We start from the raw sequence: 26960 nt of genomic DNA on the forward strand, positions 1-26960 counted from the left end.
CACATCTTCTTTATCCATTTGTCAGTCAATGGACATTTGGGCTCTTTCCATAATTTGGCTATTGTTGATAGTACTGCTATCAACATTGGGGTGCATGTGCCCCTTCCAATCAGCAGTTTTGTATCCTTTGGATAAATACCTAGTAGTGCAATTGCTGTATTGTAGGGTAGTTCTATTTTTAATTTTTTGAGGAACCTCCATACTGTTTTCCAGAGTTGCTGTACCAGTTTGCTTTCCCACCAGCAGTGTGAAAGGGCTTCCCTTTCTCCACATCCTCGTCAACATCTGTTGTTGCCTGAGTTGTTAACTTTAGCTATTCTGACAGGTGTGAGATGGTATCTCATTGTGGTTTTGATTTGTGTTTCCCTGATGATGAGTGATGTTAAACATCTTTTCATGTGTCTGTTGGCCATCTGGATGTCTTCTTTGGAAAAATATAAATTCATGTCTTCCGGCCATTTCTTCACTGGATTATTTGTTTTTGGTGTGTTGAGTTTGGTAAGTTCTTTATAGATTTTGGGTACTAGCCCTTTATCAGATATGTCATTTCCAAGTATCTTCTCACATTCTGTTGGTTGCCTTTTAGTTTTGTTGATTGTTTCCTTTGCTGTGTGGAAGTTTTTTATTTTGATGAGGTCCCAATAGTTCACTTTTGCTTTTATTTCCTTTGCCTCCAGAGACATGTCTAGAAAGAAGTTTCTGCAACCAAGATCTAAGAGGTTGCTTCCTGCTTTCTCCCGTAGGATTTTGATGGCTTCCTGTGTCACATTTAGGCCTTTCATCCATTTTGAATTTATTTTTGTGTATGGTGTAAGATAGTGGTCCAGTTTCATTCTTGTGCATGTCATTTATCCAGTTTTCCCAGCATCATTTGCTGAAGAGGCTGTCTTTTTTCCATTCGATAATCCTTTCTTGCTCAAAGATTAGTTGGCTATACATTTGTGGATCCACTTCTGGGTTCTCTATTCTGTTCCATTCATCTATGTGTCTGTTTTTGTGCCAGCACCATTACTATCTTGATAATTACAGCTTTGTAATACAACTTAAGGTCTGGAATTGTGATGCTTCCAGCTTTGGCTTTCTTTTTAACATTACGTTGTCTATTTGGGGTCTTTTCTAGTTCCAAACAAATTTTAGGGATTGTTTGTTCTAGCTCTGTGAAGAATGTTGGTGTTATTTTGAGAATCTACACATTTTGAATGTGTAGATTGCTTTGGGTAGTATAGACATTTTAACATCAGTTGTTCTTCCATCCATGAGCATGAAATGTTTGCCCTGGTTTCTAGTACCGTTCTCCAATAAAAGACAAGGTCTTCTTGGACACATGGCCAATGCTAGAGCAGGAAATATGAGTCTGTGGCATCTTGCAGTGCCACAAAGTTAGAAAGTGCTAAAAAAGACAAACAAAAACAAGACACACAGAATTATGAGGTTAAATCAAAGAGAAGTAGTCAATGAAGTCAATGAAAAAGCTTTCAATGACCAAAACTGGAACAATTTAAGCAACAAATTATATAAAACAAATTAGAATTCAAAGTGAAAATTAGTATTATGAGTAAATACTCATATAAACAAGTGATTGAATACCCATTCATCAGTCAGTGGACGTTGGGCTTTTTATATAATTTGGCTATTGTTGATAATGCTGCTATAAACATTGAGGTGCATGTGCCTCTTTGAATCAGTATTTTTATATCCTTTGGGTAAATACGTAGTAGTGCAATTGCTGGATTACAGGAGAGTTCTTTTTTAACTTTTTGAGTAACTTCCACACTGTTTTCCACAGTGGCTGCACCAGTTTGCATCCCCATCAACAGTGTAAGAGGGTTCTTTCTCTGCCTCCTCACCAACACCTGTTGTTTCCCGTGTTGTTAATTTTAGCCATTCTAACAGGTGTGAGGTGATATCTCATTGGAGTTCTGATTTGTATCTCCCTGATGGTGAGCGATGTTGAACAGCTTTTCATGACTGTTAGCCATCTGGACGTCTTTTTTGGAAAAATGTCTATTCATGTCTTCTGCCCATTTCTTAACTGGGTTATTTGTTTTTTGAGTGTTGAGTTTGGAAAGTTCCTTATGGATTTTGGATACTAACACTTTATCAGATATGTCATTTGCCAGTACCCTCTCCCATTCAGTAGGTTGCCTTTCAGTTTTGTTGATTGTTTCCTTTGCTGTGCAGAAGCTTTTTATCTTGATGAGGTCCCAATAGTACATTTTTGCTCGTTTCCCTTGCTCTGGAGATGCATTTAGTAAGAAGTTACTATGGCTGGTGTCAAACAACATGGATGGAGCTAGACCATATTACCCTAAGCAAAATAAGTCAGTCAGAAAAAGACAAATACCACATAATTTCACTTATATGTGGAATTTAAGAAGTGAAACAGATGAACATATAGGGAAAAAGAGAGAGACAAACCATGAAACAGACTCTTAGCTACAGAGAACAAACAGGGTTGCTGATGGGAGGTGGGCAGAGGATGGGTTAAAAGGGTGGTGGGTATTAAGGAGGGCACTGGTGATGAGCACTGAGTGTTGTATGTAAGTGACGAATTCATAAATTCTACTTATGAAACTAATATTATACTATATGTTAACTAACTAGAATTTAAATAAAAACTTGAAATTAAAAAAGAAATTATTGAATAAATACATAAATGAGAGGTAATAGACAAATCCCCCATGCAGAAGAATTCCAAACAATTTATGTACTTACTCTGCTCTTAAGAAGGTGTATCATAACTCCCTGTTCCTGATGTGTGGGCTGCACATTGTGACTTCATTACAAAGAGCGCACTATGGGGGAAAAAAAGAGTAAATTTACAGTGGAGAAACTTGACAAACACTACCTCCAGTCAGGTGATGAAAGTTAGTGTCGACAATGATAAGTCATATTGATAGTATGTACCCTTGATATGATAGGACAATAATAATATTGTACCTCTGTGGTCTTCTTTCCAAAAATCCATAACCCCAATCTCATCATGAGAACAACAACATCAGACAAATACCAATTGAAAGAAATTCTTCCAAATACCCAAAAGTATTCCTCAAAACTATGAAAGTAATCAGAAACAAGGGAAGTCTTAGAAACTTTCTCAGAGGAGCCTAAAGTGACATGATGACTAAATAGAACATGGAATCCTGAATGGGATCCTGGAATATAAAAAGGATATTAGGGGAAAAAAACCTGAGAAAATCTGAATGAAGCATTGGCTTTGGTTAATAATAATGTATCAGTATTAGTTAAAATGTACCATACCAACATAAGATGTTAATAATAGGGGAAACTGGGCATATTTGGGAAGTCACTGTGCCCTCTTTTTAATTGTTTTGTAAATCTCAAGTTATTCTAAAATATAAGTTTTATTTTATAAAATTCTATAGAAGTGGCTAATGAAGCAGCTCATTAAGTGGTTCCCTACTGGCCCTTCTGGCCTTTCATTTTAAATAATTGATTCTTGCTTGACACTTTGTAAAGAGCAGGAGACTAATGATGTTAGAGGCAAAAGTGTGTGGTTGCTGCCTCTTTGCCATTCTAAGTATCTGTAAATCTGACTCCTTGCATCCAAATTTTCTATTGGTTTTCCTAATACATTTCATATAATAACAGTATCACTGTATGCAATTACTGAGGGTGCTCTACAAATACAGGCAAGAAAATTCATCATAGACAGCAACTCTGGGTTTTGACAAGTCCTTTATATCAACATCAATTGAAATAACTATAATGGCTATGCTGACCTTAGCTCCAATTCTCTCTCTTATAGCCAGTGTCCAGAAGGATACATCTGTGTGAAGGCTGGTCGAAACCCCAACTATGGATACACAAGCTTTGATACCTTTAGTTGGGCTTTCTTGTCTCTATTTCGACTCATGACTCAAGACTACTGGGAGAATCTTTACCAGTTGGTAAGTGTCTTAGTCCATTGGGGCTGCTGCAACAATATACCACAGACTGGATAGCTTATAAATAACAGAATTTTATTGCTCACAGTTCTGGAGACTGGGAAGTTTAAGAACAAGACACCAGCATGGCTCCATTCTGGCAAGAGCCCCTTTCTGGTTCATAAGCTGATACCTTCTCACTGTGTCATCATCTCTCTGGAGGCTCTTTTTTTCAGGCACTAATCCCATTCATGATAGCTCTACCTTCAAAACCTCCCAAAGGCCCCCACCTTCTAATACTATCACCTTGGACATTAGGATTTAAAGTTAGGAATTTTGGGGGGACATAAGCATTCAGGCCGTAGGAGTAAGGTTCAAATCAACATGTGTGGGATTTAATTTTATGAACATATATGAACTGAAAAATATCAATACTTGTTAGTAACACACTAGAATACAGAGGAGGGTCCAGTACAGCAAGTTTGCCTAGAATCCCAATTGTTCATTCAGTCAGTACATGTACAGTAAGGACTTTTTATATGAAGGACATTTCGCTAGGAACTATAGAAGATGCAAAGAATGTTCAAGGCTTTGAGTTCATAATCTAATTATAGATATAAAAGGAACACGTGAAAATATTTAAAAGCTCAATGCTCACTTTTTCTTTCTTTCCTTATTTAAATTCAAGTTAGTTAACACACAGTGTAGTGTTGGTTTCAGGAGAACTGTGATTCATCACTTACATATGACACGCAGTCCTCATACCAACAAGTGCCTTCCTCAATGCCCATCACCCATTTAGCCCATCCGCCCCATCCCCCTCCCCTCCAGCAACCCTTAGTTTGTTCTCTGTATTTAAGAGTCTCTTATGGTTTGCCTCCCCCTCTGTTTTTATCTTATGTTTCCCTCCTTTCCCCTATAGTGAAAGATAAATATATGATTTCACTTATATGTGGAATTTAAGAAACAAAACAGAATCAATGTTCATTTTAACACCAAACAAATCTTGGTCAAAATACAGGATGATAAAAAGTATTCATCTCCTCACTATCTAATTATGGAAATAAAATCTTTACCTGGGACATTATATAAAATACTGATGAAATTACCCTTTGTTTCCTCTAGACATTACGTGCTGCTGGAAAAACCTACATGATATTTTTTGTCCTGGTGATTTTCTTGGGATCTTTTTATTTGGTGAATTTGATACTGGCTGTGGTGGCCATGGCCTATGAGGAACAGAATCAGGCCACCTTGGAAGAGGCAGAACAGAAAGAGGCTGAATTTCAGCAAATGCTTGAACAGCTTAAAAAACAACAGGAAGAAGCTCAGGTACTAAGTGATAAAGTTTCATGGTTACTGTTGTTATTTTTTTATTGTAAATTTTAAGTAGGAATATTGTTGTGCACAGAGGTCAAACTGGAACTGGCTTTTCATTTGGTATACAAGCACTGTCATTAGAAAAGGGAAAGCTGGGGCACCTGGGTGGCCCAGTTGGTTAAGCATCGACTTTGGCTCAGGTCATGATCACATCATGTTCCAGGAGTTTGAGCCCCATGTTGGGCTCTGTGCTGACAGCTCAGACCTTGGAGCCTGCTATGGAGTCTGTGTCTCCCTCTCTCTCTGCCCCTCCCCTGCTCACACTTTGTCTCTTTCTCTTAAAAATAAATAAACATAATTAAAAAAAAAAAAAAAAGAGAGAGAAAGCTATTCAAACCTAAAATTGTTTCTCAAGTTGGAATCAAAGGAACATTATCTATAGAAATTAGCTTGGGGTAGAAAACACAGTTGGGATAAGGTTAACTATGAAAGTGTCTCATGAAACCTGAGAGAGGAATCTGATATTCAGTTTAATGTGAAAAGATATATAACTGGTATTTCCAACTATTCATGTTTCACTCCTAATTATAACATTTGAGGGTTTATTCTGAAGTTAATTGAGCTCAATGTTAACAAGAGAACTTTATGTATACCTACTTTTAACCATTCTTTGGGGTTTCTGTAGCTTAAAAGGTGTTTGCTACAGCCCCTATCAGGATATCATGAAAGCATCTGCATTAGATTCCAACTTTAAATTCTCATTAATATTAAAAGGCTATTTGAACACAGGTCATGGTGAATGGGGTATTCATGTCTTGAGGGAACAGACAGAAGAACAGTATTGGCTTAAAAGAAAATCATAGGAAGACAGTAAATTCTGATTGAGGGCAGTGAAACTTACAGTTCCTCCACATTTTTGCCAATATTTGGTATGGTCAGTCTTACTAGCCATTCTACTAAGTCCTTCACTGTTTTATTCTGCATTTTCTTAATGATTAATGATGTTGAGCATATTTTCATGTTATTTTCTGTCTATGTATCTTCTATTATGAAGTGGATGTTTAAATCATTTGCCCATTTGTTTTTTAAACTGGGTTTTTTGTTTTCTTGAGTTTTTAGTCTTTATATATCCTCAAAATAAGTCCTTTAGTCTTCAATGATATATATACTTTGCAAATATTTTCTCCTAGTCTGTAATTTACTTTTCATTCTTCTAATAATATTTTTAGGATAAAAGTTAAACTTTGATGAAATATACTTTACCAAGCCTTTTTTGATTGTTAGGTCATGTTTTGGCATTGTATCTAACACATTTTTGCCAAATTAACATCATACAGATTTTCCATTTTTTCTTCTAGAAGCTTTATAGTTTCATGTCCTATATTTAGGTCAATTATCCATCTTAAGTTAATTTTTGTGTAAGGTGTAATTTATATGTTGAGATTTTTCTTTTGCATATGTACATCTAATTACTATAGCACCATTTGTTGAACAAAATATCTTTCTCCACTAAACTGCGTTTGAACTTTTGTCAAAAATCAGTTGTCCAGATGTGAATGTGTCTATTTCTGGATTTTGTTCTGTTCAATTGATTTGTTTCTCTTTATACCAATACACATTTTTATTACCACAGCTATTTAATAAGTCTTGAAATTAGACAGTTATAGCTCTCCAACTTTCTTTTTCATAGCTGTTTTAACTATTCTAAGCCCTTTGTAACTTTATATGGGTTTTAGAATCACCTTGTCAATTTCAGTTACATTAATTTCTGTTGCTGTGTCTTCAAGTTCATCATCTTTTCTTCTGTAATGTCTGATGTGTCATTAATCCTATCCAGTGCCTTTTTCAACTCAGTTTATGCCATTTTCATCTCTAAAACATTGATCTGCATCTCTTTTATATTTCCCATGTCTTTAACATTTTGAACAGACACAATATAGTTATAATAACTGTTTAAAGTCCTTGTCTGCTAATTCTGAATCTGTGTCAGATCTTAGTTGGTTTTAATTAATTTTTTTTCTTCATTACTGTTCATGTATTACTGATTTTTTTTTTTGCATTCCTAACAATTCTCAATTTAATTCCAGACACTGTTAACTTTACCTTTTTTGGGTGCTGGATATTTTTGTATTCCTAAAAAATTTCTTGATCCTTATTTGGGGACATTACTTACATTACTTATAAACGGTTTGATTCTTTTGCATCTTGAAACCTTTGAAGAGTTATTAGGTAGAAGTGGTGGAGCATCTAGTGAAAAGCAGACTATTCCCTACCACTGAGCGAAGATCCTTTTAAATAGTATCCAATGCCCCATTAATGCAGTGTCTTCAAAACCACTGTTACATGTATTTTGTCTGTTTTAGTGTTTGTTGCAGGAGGGAGAGCAAATCCCTATTACCATATCTTAGCCAGAAGCAGAAGTCCAAATAACTTTTGTACATAGTGACTTTTTGATATATAGTGATTTTTTTTTCAGACGGATGGTTCTAGGTATTTAAAGCATTATTTGAATGACAGCAGATCTTTGAATTTGTAGATTCAAAATTTAAGTTCTTAATAATTCTTAGTTACTTTGAAGATGCACAACATATAGCACTAAGTCCTTTTTTTGAGGCTTTTTTTTGGTGGGACAGGGATTTGACAATGATTGTTTAGCTGGTTACCCAAACCAACCATTTTCTTAGCATTTGTTGAACAAGCTGGCTTTACTATTTTCATCTTACCATTGGGTACAGAGTAGTATCATTGTTACATTTATTGATTTTATAAGAAAAGCTAAAAAACAAGTTTGATGACACTTGAAAATCTTATGAAAATATACCTCATGGTTGGCAGAAAGTTCTACTACATTTCAAGTACTTAAGAGTTTACTTCAGACCACTGTAAATAAAACCCATTTATAAGATAATGAAATACATTATCTATTTACAGGGCTAATTATTTATCTCAAGGTTTAAATAAATATTATAGGAGGTAATATTTATAGATTTTATGTAAATGTATCTTAAAGAATTGGATTATTATAGTATCATTTATAAAAACAGACAAAGCAATGTGCTTGAAAATACTACACAGATACATAGTACAGAGTAAGAATACATTGTGAAATTCTACCACTTGAGGGTAAAATATGGCATCAATTAAAAGAGTATAATCTTTTAAAGTTAGAAGTGAAAGTGCATAATGTCTATTAGAAGTTTAAAGAATCTAATTATCTACATCCTAATTAGGTCAACTAAAAAATGTCCATTCTTTTCACTTAAGTGTCAGTTATTGGATTCCAGTGAACAAATGATGATTTGATAGCTTCATACATATACAAATTTAAACTGATTCTAGGGTAACTAATCCCAGTATCTTAATAGGGACTAGGATGGCACAGTACCAATCCAATATTACTTCCTTATTGAGAGTAGAGGTAACAATGCCCAGATAATAGCCAGTGTTGAAACACAGGAAGGGGTTGGAGGCAGACACAGAGGGAGACGTAGTCTACCCATGAGATCATTGGTGCTCCAGTGTAAACTTGCATCTTGCTAATCACCAGTGACTCTTCAAATTTACCATTTAGTCAATGACTTCATGAAGCCTAGCATCACTTCTGTTTTCATTTAGTATCTGTTGAAGGGCCTCCTAGTGCTAGTCATTGTTTAGACATGCAAAAGTAATGTAGTAAGCTCAGTGAACTCACAAATCAAATATAACTTTAAAGGATCATGAAAGACAAAACCCAACAACAACAAAAAGATTTATCCTAAGTCACCATAACTATTTGGCAGTTAACTTGTGATCTTTAAATGTCTAATAGTGCCCAATATAACATATCCCATAACAATGTATATTGATCTGATAGGAAAAATTTAATAATAAACTTTGGGGCAAAATTAGAAATAGTGGTATTTAAGATATCCAAAATAATTAGAGGTAAAATTGAAACAGGTATAGTTAATGTCTTGTAATTTTATGGGTTTTGGATTTATGTCTTTAAATTTTTTTAAGTTTATTTATCCATTTTGAGAGAGAGAGGTAGGCAGGGAGGGGTAGAGAAAGGATCCCAAGTACAGAGCCTGATGTAGGGTTCAAACTCACGAACAGCAAGACCATGACCTAAGCTGAAATCAAGAGTTGGACGCTTAACTCACTGAGCCACCCAGACACCCCCAAACTGGATTTATGCTTATTTATTTATTTTTAAATATATGAAATTTATTGTCAAATTGGTTTCCATACAACACCCAGTGCTCATCCCATCAGGTGCCCTCCTCAATACCCATCACCCACCCTCCCTTCCCTCCCACCCCACATCAGCCCTCAGTTTGTTCTCAGTTTTTAAGAGTCTCTTATGCTGGATTTATGTTTAAAGTGAAGTATAATTAAAAGCAGCCATGTGGCTTTATTTTTTAAGGACTGTGTGTATACAGTGAGTTATATACGCTAAATCACACAGAAAGGTTATAAGAAGAACAAAATGTTATTCCTTGAGTAAATATTAAGCATATATTTGTTATTTGTTATAGGAGGAATTCATCAATGCAATACTCCCAGTCTAAGTAAGCAGGACATTGGTCTTGTCACAGAGATGGGTAGAAACAGGTACACAGACATGAGAGGTGACAGGAAACATCTGCCTTTGAGGGAATCGGCAAATCACTGGCAGTGGAACAAGTGACAGATTTGAGTTGATGAGTGACACAGAAAATGTGTTGTGTCGGGAGGTTACTGTTGTTGCCTTAGAAATGCTTTAGTTTTGAGTTATTTGAACTGTTATCCAGAATAGGTAGGGAAATCATGTCTTATGCAAAACAAATTCCGGAAGTGATTTAAATGAACATGAGTTTCAGGATTATGACAAAGGAATATTACCACCACTCCCTTTATTTCTAACTGCAAACAAGTCAATAAATGATTAACACTGTGTGTTGCACTGTGTTACTGTGTATGCAAAGTGGAAAGGAGAATTAAAGACTTTATTTGGATAAAAATAAATATATGTATATTCATTAGTTCAACAAATGCTGTATATTATGTACCTCCTATGTATCAACTACTAAGCAACTCTAACTTGCTACAAATAAGTGCTTCATTTATTCACTTTATTTTATATATATTTACATTGGACTCATTCATATTTACAAAGGGCCCTTAATATTTCTCATCTTCCATTACTAATGATATTAGAAGTGATACTAAAATCAAGAATCCAATAAAAAAATCTGGCTCTCTGACACTATGTAATTTTATAAATACCCAAACTCTGAATTACTGTTCCACTAAATTGCTAGACAATGACTTATACTGAGTCTTAGATCTAGGTTTCCATAATGAATACAGTATTCAATATAAACAAAAATCTGTTTTACATTTTACGTACATTTTACATTGCTTAGCCCAACACACATATTTAATTCTATATGGAGTACTACGATTCCTATCCCTGGGATCATGATAATCTTAGAATATTTGTATTATACCACCTTTAGTTTTAAGCCTTTTTTTCTTTTTAATTATTTGCAGTTGAGATGAGATTTAGAAATAGAAGTTATTTTGGAGGCTTTGCTTCTCCTCAGGAAGGAAAAAACAAAAAGCATGTGTTATCAAACTCATTTTAAATTGTTTTATCTTCTTTCCTAAAATATGTTTCTGTTATACAGATCATCGTGACACATAGTCTTTTAGGAGATCTTCAAAATCCAAGTCTAAATAAGATGTGTTGTTCTTTTCCCACCCTCACCCCAGTGTCTAAGACAATTGACAGCTTAATACCTTTTTTGTCTTTATTCACCAAACATTTACTGGACACTTTTTATGTCAGGTGGCATAATAGGCAATGTGCACAAACACATATGACTAAATTCTTATCTAGCATTTATCTAGTAGAGAAGATAGGATAGAACAAAATGGGTGGCTAAATTAGAGTTGTTTGTATTCGGTAATGACATATGTAAAGAGTTGAACCAACATTCTTATAATTTAATCATTTCCACTTCTGTGATTATATTTAAAAACAAGAATATACTTAATGAGAACTCAGCTTTGATATGCACTATATCGCTGTTTCATATTCTCTCTAGTCATGGCTAAATCATTTTCAGTCTTAAAATACTATTCATATAAATGAAATTACAACACATTTGTCATGTGTCATCTTAGAGCTGGTTGTTTCTTTAGTATATACAGAAATTCAAAGCAACTAAGTATACTTAGTGCTGAAACAAAAAAGAAAATATTTGAAGATCTAATAATCCCTTGAATGATCATTTCAGGCATTTACTGATTGCTATGTTAATCACTTATTATTTATAATAACAATAAATAATATATAAACATTAAAAAATTTAAAACTAAAAGTGCTATGTAATAAATTAGTCATGTTAATCTCAGTTCACCCTAGGGATGTGAACTATAGTACTGAATATAATTCAAATGAAGGAAAAGGTCAAACTTGCCAATATATTCCCACTCTTTTTATCTGGTGGTAAAGCAGTAGGCACTTCAAATGATTTGAGTTCATCACCAAAGGAAAAGAAACGATCTTAGTCCTAGATTTAGAAGGAAAAAATATCACTCAGTTGTTCACAGTCACATGTGGGAAGAACAAGTCTGTGGATGGAATTGGAATAGTAATCAGATCAGCAACCACCGCAAAGAGAACATTTGCTTTTAAAATGTAGAAGATATTTTTAAGAGAGCAATTTTGCCTAGAAATTAAGCTAATTTCAACAGGGTTTTTTTTTTTTTTAAAGACTCTCCAAGAGATGTACCAAACCTGACTTTTCTTGCCTTAATGCATAGGTTACCATATTGCTTTGTACTGTTTTAAATCGTCATTATTAAGTAAACTCTCTTGTGGTAAAACACAACGAAATGACCAGAATGTTTCCATATGCTTAATAGTCTTACATGGCAATGTGTGTACCACAGTCAACTGTTTCCAAAATGACTTGTTATAAACAGTGCCTGGCTTTGTCTCAAACAGGCAGTTGCAGCCGCATCAGCTGCTTCAAGAGATTTCAGTGGAATAGGTGGGTTAGGAGAGCTCCTGGAAAGTTCTTCAGAAGCATCGAAGTTAAGTTCCAAAAGCGCTAAGGAGTGGAGGAACCGACGGAAGAAAAGAAGACAGAGGGAACATCTTGAAGGAAACAACAAAGGAGAGGGAGACAGGTTTCCCAAATCAGAATCTGAGGACAGTGTCAAAAGAAGAAGCTTTCTTTTCTCCATGGATGGAAATCGACTGACTAGCGACAAGAAATTCTACTCCCCTCATCAGGTATGGTTTTCTATGAAGTGTTCCATTTGTTTTGTCATTGCTATTGCTTTGTATTTACTGATTTTGGCATATTTTTATAACATCTCATATAAATGAGGGACAGGAAACTAACATTTAATGGTTATTTAATTTGTATCATAAGTTGTCTTTAAAAGAGACTTTTATTAAACCATTGATAACTTTTAAGGTAATCAGCTTTACACATGCACTAATTTGAGACCCTGTTTCTTAATCTCCTCTTTTTTGGGGGGTGAGGGTATGAAACCCACCTATCAAATTTTTCTCTTCAGTGAGAGTTTTGCAATCTCTTGTTTACCTTTTTCATTTTGAGACCTCAAATGAACTTAGTATCTTTGCATATGGGTATCTCCTTTTATTTTTTGAGGTTCTCACTGCAACATATGTATGAATTTTGAAAAGAAATGTTACTGGATTTTGCCTTATTCTTTTGATATGAGAACTGTGCTGTCATAAGTCTCCATTATGCTGACATGGTGTTGCTCTATGAAACATTAGAATGAAATGACCTAAGTGCTCTTGGAAGAGACCTAAATTGAAGACAGTATATGTTTGCTCTGATTTAATATGAACTACACAATTCTGCAGCATATCTTCAAGCCAATGAGGGAAAGTAGTTTTAAATCTTTGTTAATACATTTTATGGGTTGCATAATGTAAAGAGTAAATAATTATGAAATCTGTGATAAGTACAGTTATGTTTGAACATTATTTGGTTCCCCTAGAATTTCATGTGCCATGAATTATTAACTCTTATAATCATATTAATCTGGGTCAGAATTATACCCTAAAAATAATGTTTTAGGGGACATTATATAATTGAGATAAAGCAAAAAACTGTGTATCAACCAAGAGGTATGACATCTTTCTTATAAAGAACAAAAACTTTTCTAAAAATTAGAAGGATAAGCACAAAATTCAATATAGTGTTTAGTTATTGGCTGACAGGAAAGGGCATATGCAAGTTATCAATGGGTGTTTATTTCATAATTTATATTGAAGATGTAAATAAAATAAAAAATAAATCGATAATAAACTCCATATTAATAACTTGAATTCTCTTAGTAGAACAAAATAGACGTGCACACACAAAAAGTTAAAAGATAAAAATCATTTCCCTTCAGATAATGTCAGTACCAAGAGATCCAATTATGGTCTTGCATAATACAAATATAAAGTATGGTTTTATATCAGCACAACGCATTTGGGATTAACTTGAAGCTCTATTTGTCTATTTCTGTGACCAGATTTTTTTTGCTTAAACTGTCACCCTTGATATTTTAGCATTATTAAGACTATTAGGAGTCATTAGGATTAGGATTATTTGACACTGTAACATAATGATTGACGTCACAGAAGCTTGTGTTCATATGTCAACTCCAAGTGAGTTCTGTGACCTTTCTAGTCACTTGTACTATGTTCAATTTCTGTAAAAGAGGGTAATGATGCCTACCTCAAAGAGTTGTGTGAGATTAAGCAACACAGAGAAACCTTATGTGACAAATAGTAAAGCTCTTATTAAGTTGGTGAATTATTCAAAATGAGGGAACTTTTGAGTAGTTTCAACAATCGCAAATGTATATGCATAGTAGCAGTATTTATGTGAGCACATTTATGTTTTTAAAAACAGTATTACTTCCATCATTGTTTCATCACCGTGCTCAAAGATGAACTGTGGATTAGTTCATTCAGCCAATCAACAAATATTTTTTGACCACCTGTTACGTGGCAGAAATAGTTCTAGGTAATGAAAATACTTCAGTGAATGGATACAATTCACTAACTTCATGGAAATTTATACTAAAGAAGAAGCCAGACAATATGTGAGATAAGTTATATACTGTGTTAGAAGGTGATAAGTGCTATGGGGAAAAAAAAGTAAATCACGAAAAGGGGATCAGGAGCACTAACTGGATGTAAAAATTGTAAATAGGGTGGTTTGGGATGCTCTCACTGTAAAGGAGATATTTCAGCAAAGATTTTAAGGAGGCAAGAAAAGGGACTATCTCATTGAAGAGCATCCCAGACTTGTGGAAGAGCCAAGTGTAAGGCCCTGGCATGGCAGTATGCCTGGAATGCTCAAGGAGCATCTGTGAGCCTGTGTTGAGTGAACCACGGAGAGGCAATAGCAGAGGGAAGTTGGGGAACAGCCAGAATTTTAATACTCAAAACAGAATCAGTATATACACATGCTATATATAATTTATTTTCCAGTATTTATAGATACAGGGATAGTAGGTAGGTAGATAAATAGGTAGGGAGATAGATAAATGGATAGATAGATGGGAGAGATTTTAAAAGTAAAAGAAAGATCCTATTAACATGGATAATTTACATATTCCAGTAAAGACAGACAGGGAGCATTAACAAAACTCACAAGCAAAAATATACCAGAAGCAGTTTACAATTTCTGGTTGTATAAACAAAAAAGGACTCTCTGATAGTAAAGAAAATCAGTGAAAGTAGTGGGAATAGGAAGCATAAAATGGACATGGCATACTGTTCAAAACAAATTTGTCTTCTGAAAATGTCGAGGCAGAGAAGCCATAAATTATGGATACACTGCCCCATACTAACATAAATTTTAAATGTTTTTTTTACATTTAATCATTATTTCATTTTCAGATAGATAAATCATGTTCAGAGTATAACATGAAAAGGTACTTAAGGATGTACAATGGAAAGTGAATCCCCTCCAAAGATTTTAGCTATGTTGTTTGGACACACAGATGATTTATTTCAACCAGGTTTGTAGTTATAACCAAGTATAGCTGTTGATTTATTGAAAACATTGACAGGTACATATACTGAATTTGAAATGCTATTGAGTATTGCCAACACTCACTTTACATGTTCCCTCTAGAACATCTTTAAATTCTCTGCATCATCTTCCATCTTGACTTTTCCCAATTGACTTCAAGTTCAATCCCCCTACATGCAGGATTGTGTTTTACACACCTAATGTCTTCTATTTTCCCAATTGTTATTGAATATCATAAGAGAAAAAGTTCATATTTATCTTCTTGGAACAAGGCAAAAGAAAAATAATGAAGATACCTTGGACTCATGTTGTGCTGTGTCTGAGGCAAAGAAAAATGGCCTTTTGGTCCTCAAAGCATAAAAGCTTGTTTTCTTTGAGAAAGGGCTGCCACAGCTGTGGGTATTCCCTCTACTTTGCTGCATCTTCTAGTGTGTTATTTTTGGTTTATTTTCTCTGAGTACTATTTTTGTTATCTTCTTTTTCAGTCTCTGTTGCCTTGAAAGCTCTGCTCATACCCGTTATTATACTTTCCAAAGAGTGAATAGAAATTTCAAATAAACTCAAAATTCTGGAAAGCCTTTGAAACACCCCAACATAAAAACATGCAAATTAAATGAATGTGCCAGATACATTATAATGTACACACATACCACATATCACATACTCCCAACCAATATCCTGTAGACTGATTTTCAGTTCCCAAAGTCAGTTGTGGAACATAGGTACATTAAGATGATCACCCTGTGCCATCCTAGGGATTAGTGTAAGAAAAAGTTAGCTTTCTTCTAACACTTGCATTAGAATCACCTGGAATATGTGTGGGATAGTAAAAAAAAATGGGACCTAAAAATACACACCAAAGTTTCAAAACACAAGTATGAGAATAACCACTATTATATTGCTAATTAAAATTGAGTCCAAGGAGATTAAAACATTAACATTCTTTATTACTGGGGGCTGAGTTTATGTCCGCATGGTATCTGATTTCTTGATCACTTTGATTGATTAGAAAATCAGTCTAACCACTGTCTGGCACTGGGTAGCCAACTATGTGTGAACTGAGTGTCACAGGGGCACAGTCTCAAGTTGGACAAGCTGGATAGTCAATAGTTCCTGTGGATAGTCTAAGTAAGTCCAAAGCAAGAGCACATTTCTTAATGAAAAATATCTTTCCAGAACATCACTATGACAGAGGGCAACAGCAATTATTCTGGTGCTTTGCAGTCTGGGAAAAGCCATAAAAATAAAGCTAAAAATGGGACCTAAGAAAATCAGCATGACCTAATTAGGCAGAGGAACCAAAAATAAATTTGATGGAGTCTGCCTTTCCTATGTTTTTTCCCACTAAAATTATTTTATTTGGCTCTATACTGAGGTTTGGAGGAAGAATGGGAAGGTCCAGGCATGTCTGCTGCAGGCATAGGGATATGTGTGTGTGTGTGTGTGTGTGTGTGTGTGTGTGTGTGTATACACACATACATATAAAACCCTGACAATGAAGATAGATAGGAGAGGTTATGAGAGTCTAAGCAGGGGGAGCAATGGGGAATGCCATTTTCTTTAAGTTTATGTATTTATTTTGAGAGAGAGAGCACGAGCAAGGGAAGGGCAGAAAGAGAGGGAGAGAGAGAATCCCAAGCTGGCTCTACATTGTCAGTGCAGAGCCAACACAGGGCTCAACTATGACATCATGATCTGAGCCGAGACAAGGAGTCAGCCGTTTGATGGACAGAGCCACCCAGGCACTCCTGGGAATGTCATTGTTAATGATGAGGAGAATAAACAAAGATTCTACAGACTGAATAGAGATTTTTTTTAAACTATCGCCAAGTTCAGAATAGAGATATTTGGTGTTGCTAGTTTAAAATTCACTCAAAAGGGTGAAAGAAGGGATTTCATGTTAAATCTTCATTTTCCAGTACCATTTACCCAATTTATTTGAGAACATATGTAATAAAAAAGTTCTGAATCATCCAGTTCCTTTTAATAAAATTGAAGCGAGATCAGAAGGATAAGCTATCTTCTACCTCATCCTCCTTGGTAAAGTCATGTAGATATGTCTTGCCTTTTTAAACTAGTGTTGAATTTTAAGTGATAATAGAATTTATATGGCAGTTTAGGAATTCTCTCTGTTGTGTTTGCTATGACATATATTCTCTCATGGTGAATCACTAGTAGCTATATTTGGGAAACTATTAGCAAATTTGCAAGACAGCATCATAGGTAAGTTTCGTGACTTTTATTCCCACATGGACAGAGACCAACAGATCCAGAAAGAAAGTAAACTAATTTCCTTTTAGAATCCAAAAAAAAAAAAAAAAAAAAAAAGAAAACAGAGAGATAATAGTTTTGTTTTTAAATCATTATCTAGAAGTAACACATTTGGCATACATATTTTAAATTTGAGCCAACAATCTCTCTTGAGCCATAACTTATTTTCCAAGTTGCATGCCCTTCAGATCATAGCTTTTCAGAGAGAAAGCCATCTACTGTTTGTTTAACCACCACTTCCTCCAAAAAGAATCATTTGTCCTTTCTTGTATCAGTTCTACACCTATAACATTATAATAACAAAATCCACCTCATAGTATTAGAGTTAAGAACAAATGAAATAAATGGTCATGCACTTAGTAAATTATAAATCGCAATTCTTAATCAGAAAAACACCCTTTATGCCCAAATTTGCATTGTAGTCTTTAATAAAAATATCAAAACATACGTGTTCTCTCTAAACTTGTTTAGAGCAAGTGTTTAAGAGCCTGTGTTTAAGAGCAAGACTATTCTAATCCAAACAGATTCTGCAATATTAAGACTTTTGTTAAGTAACTGTGTTCCCCCCCACTCCCAATTCCTTTCTCCCTTGCTCTCTCCTCAGTCTCTGTTAAGTATCCGTGGCTCCCTGTTTTCCCCACGACGCAATAGCAAAACAAGCATTTTCAGCTTCAGAGGCCGGGCAAAGGATGTCGGTTCTGAAAATGACTTTGCTGATGATGAGCACAGTACATTTGAAGACAGCGAGAGCAGGAGAGACTCACTGTTTGTGCCGCACAGACATGGAGAGCGACGCAACAGTAACGTTAGTCAGGCCAGTATGTCATCCAGGATGGTGCCAGGGCTTCCAGCAAATGGGAAGATGCACAGCACTGTGGATTGCAATGGTGTGGTTTCCTTGGTGGGTGGACCGTCAGCTCTAACCTCACCTACTGGACAACTTCTGCCAGAGGTGATAATAGATAAGTTAGCTACTACTGACATTACACACCAATTTGAAATAATCAAAGTCTGGGCGGTTTAGCCTGTTATACCATCCTGCTTCCCCCAAATGAAATGCCTCAAAAATACTATATGATGCATTGAAGGAAAAACAATAGAATCTTTAGAACCAACTGAACTGTAGAAGACCATTAGCTTTCAAATGCATTAGAGTTTTTAGAGTCTGAGAAGAAACATCTGCAAATTCGGTAGACGTACCAACACAAAATAATGGACACTGTGACAACCAAATTGTTATTATAAATGCATGTTCACACAGAATTATACAATTATTTATTAATATAATGGAAATTTCATACACTTAAAATTAAATGTTATAATGACCAATATATTGATAATAGGCAGTTTCCACACAAATATCAATATTACAGGGAAGTTAAAATGTTTTGATGTCTATTAAGATGACCCTAAAATGTTTTGATTCTTATAGGATGGCATATAGAAATAATCAAAGAAATCTCAGGAAAGCACACACATTTCATTGTACATCTGTGTTTGTGCATGGAAAAAAAATTGGCCCATATATGTCAATATAGCTTCAAAGAAAATAACTCTGCCTTGCAACATTTTAATCCTACTACTTTTTTTGGGGGGGGGAAAGATTGATCTGATTATTAATCATTGAGATAAGCTGAAAACAATCTGCATTTGAATGAAATGAAACAATATATGACTTTAGCATGCTTATGAAATTTCTCTGAAAATTCTAACAGGTTAATTAAAATATTCCTGCAACAAAATTGTCCTATACAATTGCATCCAACTGGTGAATTCTTGTTAAATGCTATCGCTTGTGATAATTTTTAAAAGGTGTTTTTAACTTAATAATAAATTTAATATTTTATTATTACTTGAAAACTATTAACTGGAAAAACTGCATGTAGCATGATTTTCCAAAGAAATGCTCTGTGGTATTGTATTATTCATTGAAAGGGTGGTTTGAACCATCAGTATTTGGTTTGCAGGGCACCACCACTGAAACAGAAGTCAGAAAGAGAAGGCTAAGTTCTTACCAGATTTCAATGGAGATGCTAGAGGATTCCTCTGGAAGGCAAAGAGCCATGAGCATAGCCAGCATCCTGACCAATACAATGGAGGGTAAGAAGCAAGCCACAAGATAGTCAGCTTTACATGATGATATGCTTTGTGGAACTATCTCTTCTTCCTATAGAATTAATAAAGTCAATTACCTAAGATCAGAACTGTGTAACAGACCTACGTAGATGATATGTAAAATATGGTATTATCACACTGGTTACAAAAACTAATATTGTCCCTTTTTCTTTTTAACACCTTATCTGGTCTGCAGAGTGGTATTACTCCACTGGATTTTATGTCAGTGAGGATTTATCTTTATGTTACATTATCCTTAAACAATTAAACACTTCCCTTGTTAAGTCTTGGTATGTAAAAGAACAAGGAAACACCTCTTTCAAGCTTTAGTCAGTTCTCTGGGCAGGGAGGTAGTGATGTAGTTGGAGGAGGCATATAAATAAATTGGATAAATAAAAACTTGTGTTTAACATTGACCCTAAAAAAAGATCTCTCCTCCATCTTCCACATGTACAGAAACCATTACATTCCTCCAAAGGAGAGCTCACACAAATGCTTGTTAATTTTGACACATGGGAGGGGGCAGCAACTATTAATCTTCTGTTTATTCATTAAATAAGTCTCCAGTTCATGAAGTCTGGAGGGATATTACATTAGTTTTGCAATTTTATAAGTCTTTTATATAAGTAGTATTTAACATGTGTTTAGAAAATATCAATTACATTTTGTCTCTTGTCCTGTTGGTGTATGTGATACCTGAACAGTCACATAATAATTATAAAAGGTTTCACAAATTAAAATTACTAGCAACTTTTAAAAATATTTTAGGCTAAAGTTCTGAAAAATATGAGTAAATATGAATAACATAAATAGATTTCGGTTTGAATCTATACTAAAAAGGGCACACTACATTCTCGTTAATGCTAATGTGGAGACAATCAGAGGAGAGAGCTGGTCACACATTAATAAGAATCATAGCTTTAGACAGTGTTCTTACAAAGGCACTTTCAAAAGAAATAATACATGTTTGATACATTTAATTAAAAGATTATTTAAGAGTATTTAAAAATTGTTTTGATGGTGGACATTTATTTTTATTCAGTTTTTTCTTAAAGTGAAGATAACTCTTTGTAAATGTCCTAGCGAAATACAGTAGCTTTCTGTTCACCCTTAAGTTAAGAGGGTGGATCCACTACTGACATTAAAAAAAAATGTTTTCATAAAAAGAATAGAGCAATTTAATCAATAATTACCTAGTTATTAGCTAATGAAGTTAGCTTATTTGAAGCAAAACATTAAGTTGAAGGTATTTATTTTCTGTACTTAATTAAAGGAGAAAGAAAAAATGTCTGTATCTTCATATGAAATTTATAATGAATATTTTGTGAACATATTTAATGGGATTGCCTTCTCAGGTTTCTTAAGCTAAGTAATATGAACTTTCATCCCCAGGTAGAAGCACTGATTTTGTCAAATATTGTATAATCTAGAGCAACAATAATTCATTTTTATTGTTATTTACTACTCTTCCTTTTTATTGTTCCCCTAGAACTTGAAGAATCTAGACAGAAATGTCCTCCATGCTGGTACAGATTTGCCAATGTGTTTTTGATCTGGGACTGCTGTGATGCATGGTTAAAAGTAAAGCATCTTGTGAATTTAATTGTCATGGATCCATTTGTTGATCTTGCCATCACTATTTGCATTGTCTTAAATACCCTCTTTATGGCTATGGAGCACTACCCAATGACCGGTCAATTCAGTAGTGTATTAACTGTAGGAAACTTGGTAAGTTCATTTGAAGTTTACTTATTCCCTTTGACAAGGATGGGGGATATAGACCAAGGGAAAAAAAATCCCTTTGTGCTGTGTAGGGAATCTCAGTGATAAGATCTAAAAGTCAACTGGTATGAATGCTGATTGGTCAGAACAATGTCCATGCTGATTGACCATGGTGTCTTACCAGTTGTAAACTTTTTAAATCTTTACTGCCATTCTTGCTGAAGTATAGGTTTAGAAAAACCATGATATCTAATTCCAGCTCCACAAAAATGCTGTTTTAATATACACAGCCTCTAAAGAAATCATGTCCATTGAAGGGAATATATAAAGATTGATTTCTGTACGAAAGAAGACATAGTTGTTTCAAATTGAATTACCTAATAAAATGCTTCAGTAGTATTCACATAAGTGAAGAAACAGTAAAAACGCATTTGTAATTTAGTCATACTTTTGGTTCAAAATACTTGAGCAGGCATCTGTGTATGTATGTGTTGACAAGTACATTTCCTCCTTAATCTATATGAGAAAATTGAAATGGATAAACAAGTAACGAAAGGATTATTCAAGAGCTTCCTTTGGGGCACAAGACAGAAATAAACTCAAATTACCTTAAGAGGAAAATAAAAAGAGTGACCCCTAAAATGGAAAGAAAAAGATGAACTACCAAACCATATAAAGGGTAATTCTGCAGTTGGGCTTCAGGAAATGCTTTAACCAAGGACTTAGATGTAGCCCAAGTGTTCACTTTGTCTTTTATCTCTGGGTCAGGGAACATGTTTAGGCATACCTCACTGGTTTTACATCTTGTAATATCTGCACTAGAAAAAGACTGGATCTCTTTTTAGTTCCAGTTCAAAGACTCTCATGATAGGACTCTTGTTTGGTATAGCTTGAGTCAGATGCTCACCTCTGGCTTAATCAGAGGCACAGGGTGGAGCCATGTGAAAACATGACAGATCTGAGGAATCATACAAGTGGAGGAGCAATTCCCAACAGAAGTTGAAAAGGGAATCCTGGGCAGACGATTTCGTAAAAGTCTACCCAGTAAGTGGCCTCAGCTTAACTACATTATTTGACTTAGTAAAACACACATCTGATTCTTGAGATTTTCTTCATCCTTGACACCTGTGATACTGATTTTTCTTAAATGATTGTTCCTTGATCTTTCCGATCACTCTATCTTTGCCTTCTTTTCTGGGCTTCTTATGTCTACTAAGGCTATGTTTTCCATTCAATGTTTTTATGTACTCAACAACGATAGGAATTATCTACTATTGTGGTATAAGCTGTATCCCAGTTCTATATTTCCAACTGTTACAGATAGTTGTTCAAGGATAGCTTTAAACACAGTATGTGACAGCTGAAAGATCATCTTTCTCACAGCTTATTGAAAGTCCTAACAATTTCAATGTAGTCTTGTGTTACCTCTAGTAGTAACCTCCCAGCTTCAAAGAGCCTTTCAACTTCAAAGCTAGAAATCGGATAGCCATTTTGACTTACTTCTCCTTTATTTCTTATATACAAGTCGACATGAAGACATTATTTCTTCTTTCAAGGTATCTCTTTTTTAATCCTATAACTACTATTAAAATAATATTAACACACTGCACTCAGTATGCTTGCACTTTGCTAAAGTGTTATCTGTATTTGTGGTTCAACAGTCCTATTTGGTTTTCAAGACTCCCCATCTGCTCCCATCCTTTCTATACCATCTTATTGTCCACTGTTTCCTAAATCAGCCACTATTGGCCCATCAGAACAGCTATGTCACTATACTACACAAACACCACATCTTACATATGCTTACATGCTTACATCTTATATGCTTACATATGGAAAAATATTTCACTGTTCTCTACATTCACATCTAGAGTGTTCTAATTAAAATTACCTCATCTCAATTCTTCATATTCTTCAAGGTTATGTCCCATTTTTCTTTTGTATCTCCTACAGTATTTACATGGTTGCAGCTCAATAAATAACTAACTGGTTGTTTCCTAATCAGATGGGCTGCTTCAATTGAGTAGCATGTTTTCAGGAAAGAACATGGGCTCTGGAGTTGGGTGGAAGTGGGTTTGACCTCATTGCCAATGCTTACTAATAATGTAGCATCTGGACAAGTCTGATAAAAAATCTGAGTCTTTGTTTTCTATTTTGAAACGGATATACTAATACCCATCTCCTGGAGTTGTTGTGAAGGCGGAATGAGGTAATGTGAAAATAATACTATGCCTGGCATCTAGCATGTGCTCAATAAACAATTTCCTTCCTCTAATATATGCTATTAACCTTTCTCTGAAATACTGATAGAAAAAAGTTCTGGTCTAGCTCCTGTATTTTTCCCAAGATACTGGTCAGGAAAGTTGAACAGTTAGGAAGAAATTTTGGAAATTTTCCAGAGTGAAGCAGGAAATTGAGGTTTCATGGAATTCCCATGTTGAAGCACTAGTTTGGAAGCACAGGATAAGAGAGGTTGGATTATAGGATGATTGAATGGAAAAGCACTAGACTAAAGCACCAAATCTGGGTTGAAGTCCACTTGTCCGTGCTAAATAATTGGGTACTCTTGAAAAAGTCATTTAGATCTTTGGGTCTGTTCTCTAATGAGTAGAATATATCGGACTAGATGATTTTTCACGTCCCTTCCAGTTCTAAAATTCTGTAACTTTATGAGTAGCAATGGAAATAATGAGGTATAGAAATGAGGTTGAAGACTGATGCCTGATAGATTGTGGTAGAACCATTGGTAAGCTGAGGTTAACACTGGGGAAACAAGGCTCATCAAGATACAGAGTGCACATGACAAGAAACAGACCTGAGTTAACTATTACCAATCATAAAAGTAGGAGAATTTGTAAGCTGACTATTTGTATTAACCAAAATATCTTTGTTATTATTAATATCATATATAAGCCATTTCATAGTTTCTCATATACTATCATATTTTATACCCATAACAAGCTTTATAATAAATATTTATATATGAAAATTTATATGTTTAATTGTATGTAAATGATATGTAAAAAAATCTATATAAGGAGAAAGAGACAGAGACAGAGAGAGGAAGACAGAGGGAGGGAGAGAAGGAGAGAATATATTCTTTATATCTTGGGTACTTAGTTGACTTTGGACTCTATTTTACACCATGCATGGTTATATTGCGTATTTTGTGGAGTTTATAGTTCACTCATTTAAATAAATTTAGTTTCTATGGAGAGTTATTAGTCCTCAAATGATTATATAATACCTTATAAATAAGGACATTTAGGTTTTGGCTGAATTGTTAGCAAAGGAACATACCATAAAAGACTTGTGGAACTTTCAGCTTTACTTAGATCAATGTGCCCCATTTGTATCCTGTTTCTGGAGCACATAAAAAGCACATCACTTCTCTAGTGATTGGGTTGATCAAACTTGAGTATCGAGAGACTTCAAATATCTGTTGAGTTTCTCTAAGATGCTCTATTTTGTTTTTGTTTTAACCATTATAAAACTAATGCACCCACCTTAAGAGATTTTATAAGCAAAAAATCTTCCATCAATCATAGCAGATTAGACAACCTCTTCATCATACAAACATTTCCAACTAACCTGTAACTCTTTCTTCAACGAATACAGATAGAGGTCTGTAGCTCCTATACTGACTACTTTTCTTACTATAACTCTCATTTTAACCAATGATTAAGAGTCCATGATATCCTTTTATTCTGTTGGATGCTGAAGGGAACTTGGAACATGGTACTTGTACTAAGCATTTCACAGGTTATTTGCATATAAAAGCCTAAAGAAACACAATTAGCTAAATTATTTCAATTAAATGGTGTGGAATAGAGTATAAATTTAAAATCTCAGGATAGGGACATGTTAACTCTTTGAAGGAAAAAAAAAAAAACTTTTGCTTATTGAAAGATTAAACACTTGGGAGCCAAATCCTAAAATTTACCTGAGAGGCATTTTGCATCAATGAAGGTGCTATCTGGCCATTTAGCTCCTTTCCTAATATAATGCAAAGCTATCTTGTCTCCAAACTAAAAACTTATCATGAGGCTCTGTAATAATTGTTGTCACCAATTTCTGAATACAATTTGGTAGGCAATACAATGCTGACAGAAATCCAAGAATTTTAGATACAGACCTGATGAGTCATCTCAATGAATATCCTCATTTGACAGATGAGGGAAAGGAACACCATAAATGTTAAATGATTTCCCATAATTTTTCTTTAAGTATATTTCAATTTCACCTCTACCACCGATCAACAACAACAACAACAAATATTTAAAGATGTGTATCCAAGAGACATGGGAATAATAAAACTAAAACCATTAAAATAAGAGGCTAATAACAATAGAGCAAAAGTAGGCTACAGTTACATCAAATTCACTACAAAAAAAAAATGGAGCATCAGTCTGGGCAAGCAGACATTCTGGAGAGCAAACTGATTGATAGGCAAACTTCAGCTTTTAGGATGAACATTTCTCTTTTTCATGTACATCAACATAACCTTCTTCTCTAAGTAAATACTCAATAAGGAAGCCTTCTCATCCTGAAATAAGACCTTAAACTGTAATATTTGGTCATCCTAAGCATCCTAAGTGTTGTGCCCCACAAAACAACTCAAAATGCTCCCAATTTCTTTATTCTTGGTTTAGAGTCCCAGGCTGATTCTCATCTCTATCTTTAGCACTTAGATTTTTACTACTTACCATGTGTCATCACCTACAATGCGTTAGGAACTTTTTATTGAACTTATCTACTCATTAAAGAAGCTGGATTAGGAAGCCTATAAATTCATTGTCCATAAGAAATGTATTAGCCTAGGGGCACCTGGGTGGCTCAGTCTGTTAAGTGTCCAGCTCTTGATCTCAGCTCAGGTTATGATCTCATGGTTCATGAGGCAGAACCTCATGTCCAGCTCTGCACTGACAGTAAAGAGCCTGCTTGAGATTCTCTCTCTCTCTCTCTCTCTCTCTCTCTGTCTCTCTCTCTCTCTCCTTCCCCTTCTGATTTTCTACCTTGCTCATGCTCTCTCTCAAAATAAATAAATAAACATTAAAAAAAAAAGGACATGTATCAGCCTAAATGACTTGGTTGATACAGTCTCAGGTTTACATATCCTTATTTCTACTATATTTTCAAAGCCCAGCAAAACGTCTACCGTTTAGTAGGTGTTTAGCAGTTTTTTTCTGAATGAATGAGTGGCCACAGAAGCATATAATCTAAAGTTTCAAAGACAAACTTGTTTTCTGCAGAAAACAAGATAGAATTAGGCTAAGGCCAAACAATAAACATTCAGTAAGGTTTTTATTAATTGTTTTTAGTCTTAAAAATTTTTGTGATGTAGAAAATTCAAAGGTGGCTGAATGTATATTTATAAACCATACATTAGTCTTGTTTACAAACCATACATGGGCATTATTTATATAATCTAATACAGATTTAGAGGTTGCCAGTTCTTTTTGTCCTTAGAATTTTTTTGATGGGAGTTTTAAAATCATGTAAGCATAGGCATTAAATCAGTATGCTAGACTGACCTTTGCTAGAATGAGAAGGAATTTTTAAGAATTCCTCATCACTGACAATACAAATGATTTTTAGG

The 26960-nt window shown here is 34.6% G+C and overlaps 1 protein-coding gene and 1 non-coding gene across 7 annotated transcripts in view; both read left to right on the forward strand.

Moving 5' to 3' along the window:
* Positions 1-26960, forward strand: part of LOC132670865 (sodium channel protein type 3 subunit alpha) — a 114366-nt gene that overhangs the window by 50135 nt on the left and 37271 nt on the right. For 2 of the 6 annotated variants that reach the window (XM_060621297.3, XM_060621292.3), the window contains 6 exons: positions 3770-3911; positions 5013-5219; positions 12184-12474; positions 18129-18476; positions 19492-19624; positions 21129-21367. In XM_060621297.3, the coding sequence (XP_060477280.1) occupies positions 3770-3911; positions 5013-5219; positions 12184-12474; positions 18129-18476; positions 19492-19624; positions 21129-21367 (1360 nt within the window). Of the gene's footprint in view, positions 1-3769; positions 3912-5012; positions 5220-12183; positions 12475-18128; positions 18477-19491; positions 19625-21128; positions 21368-26960 lie in introns of those variants that run through there. The other 4 variants (XM_060621293.3, XM_060621294.3, XM_060621295.3 and 1 more) reach the window with 4 other exon arrangements.
* LOC132674102 (small Cajal body-specific RNA 24) lies at positions 20661-20783 on the forward strand. Its single transcript, XR_009608413.1, has one exon.

This window comes from Panthera onca, chromosome C1, assembly GCF_046562875.1.
Source record: "Panthera onca isolate mPanOnc1 chromosome C1, mPanOnc1 haplotype 2, whole genome shotgun sequence".
NCBI classification, from domain to species: domain Eukaryota; kingdom Metazoa; phylum Chordata; class Mammalia; order Carnivora; family Felidae; genus Panthera; species Panthera onca.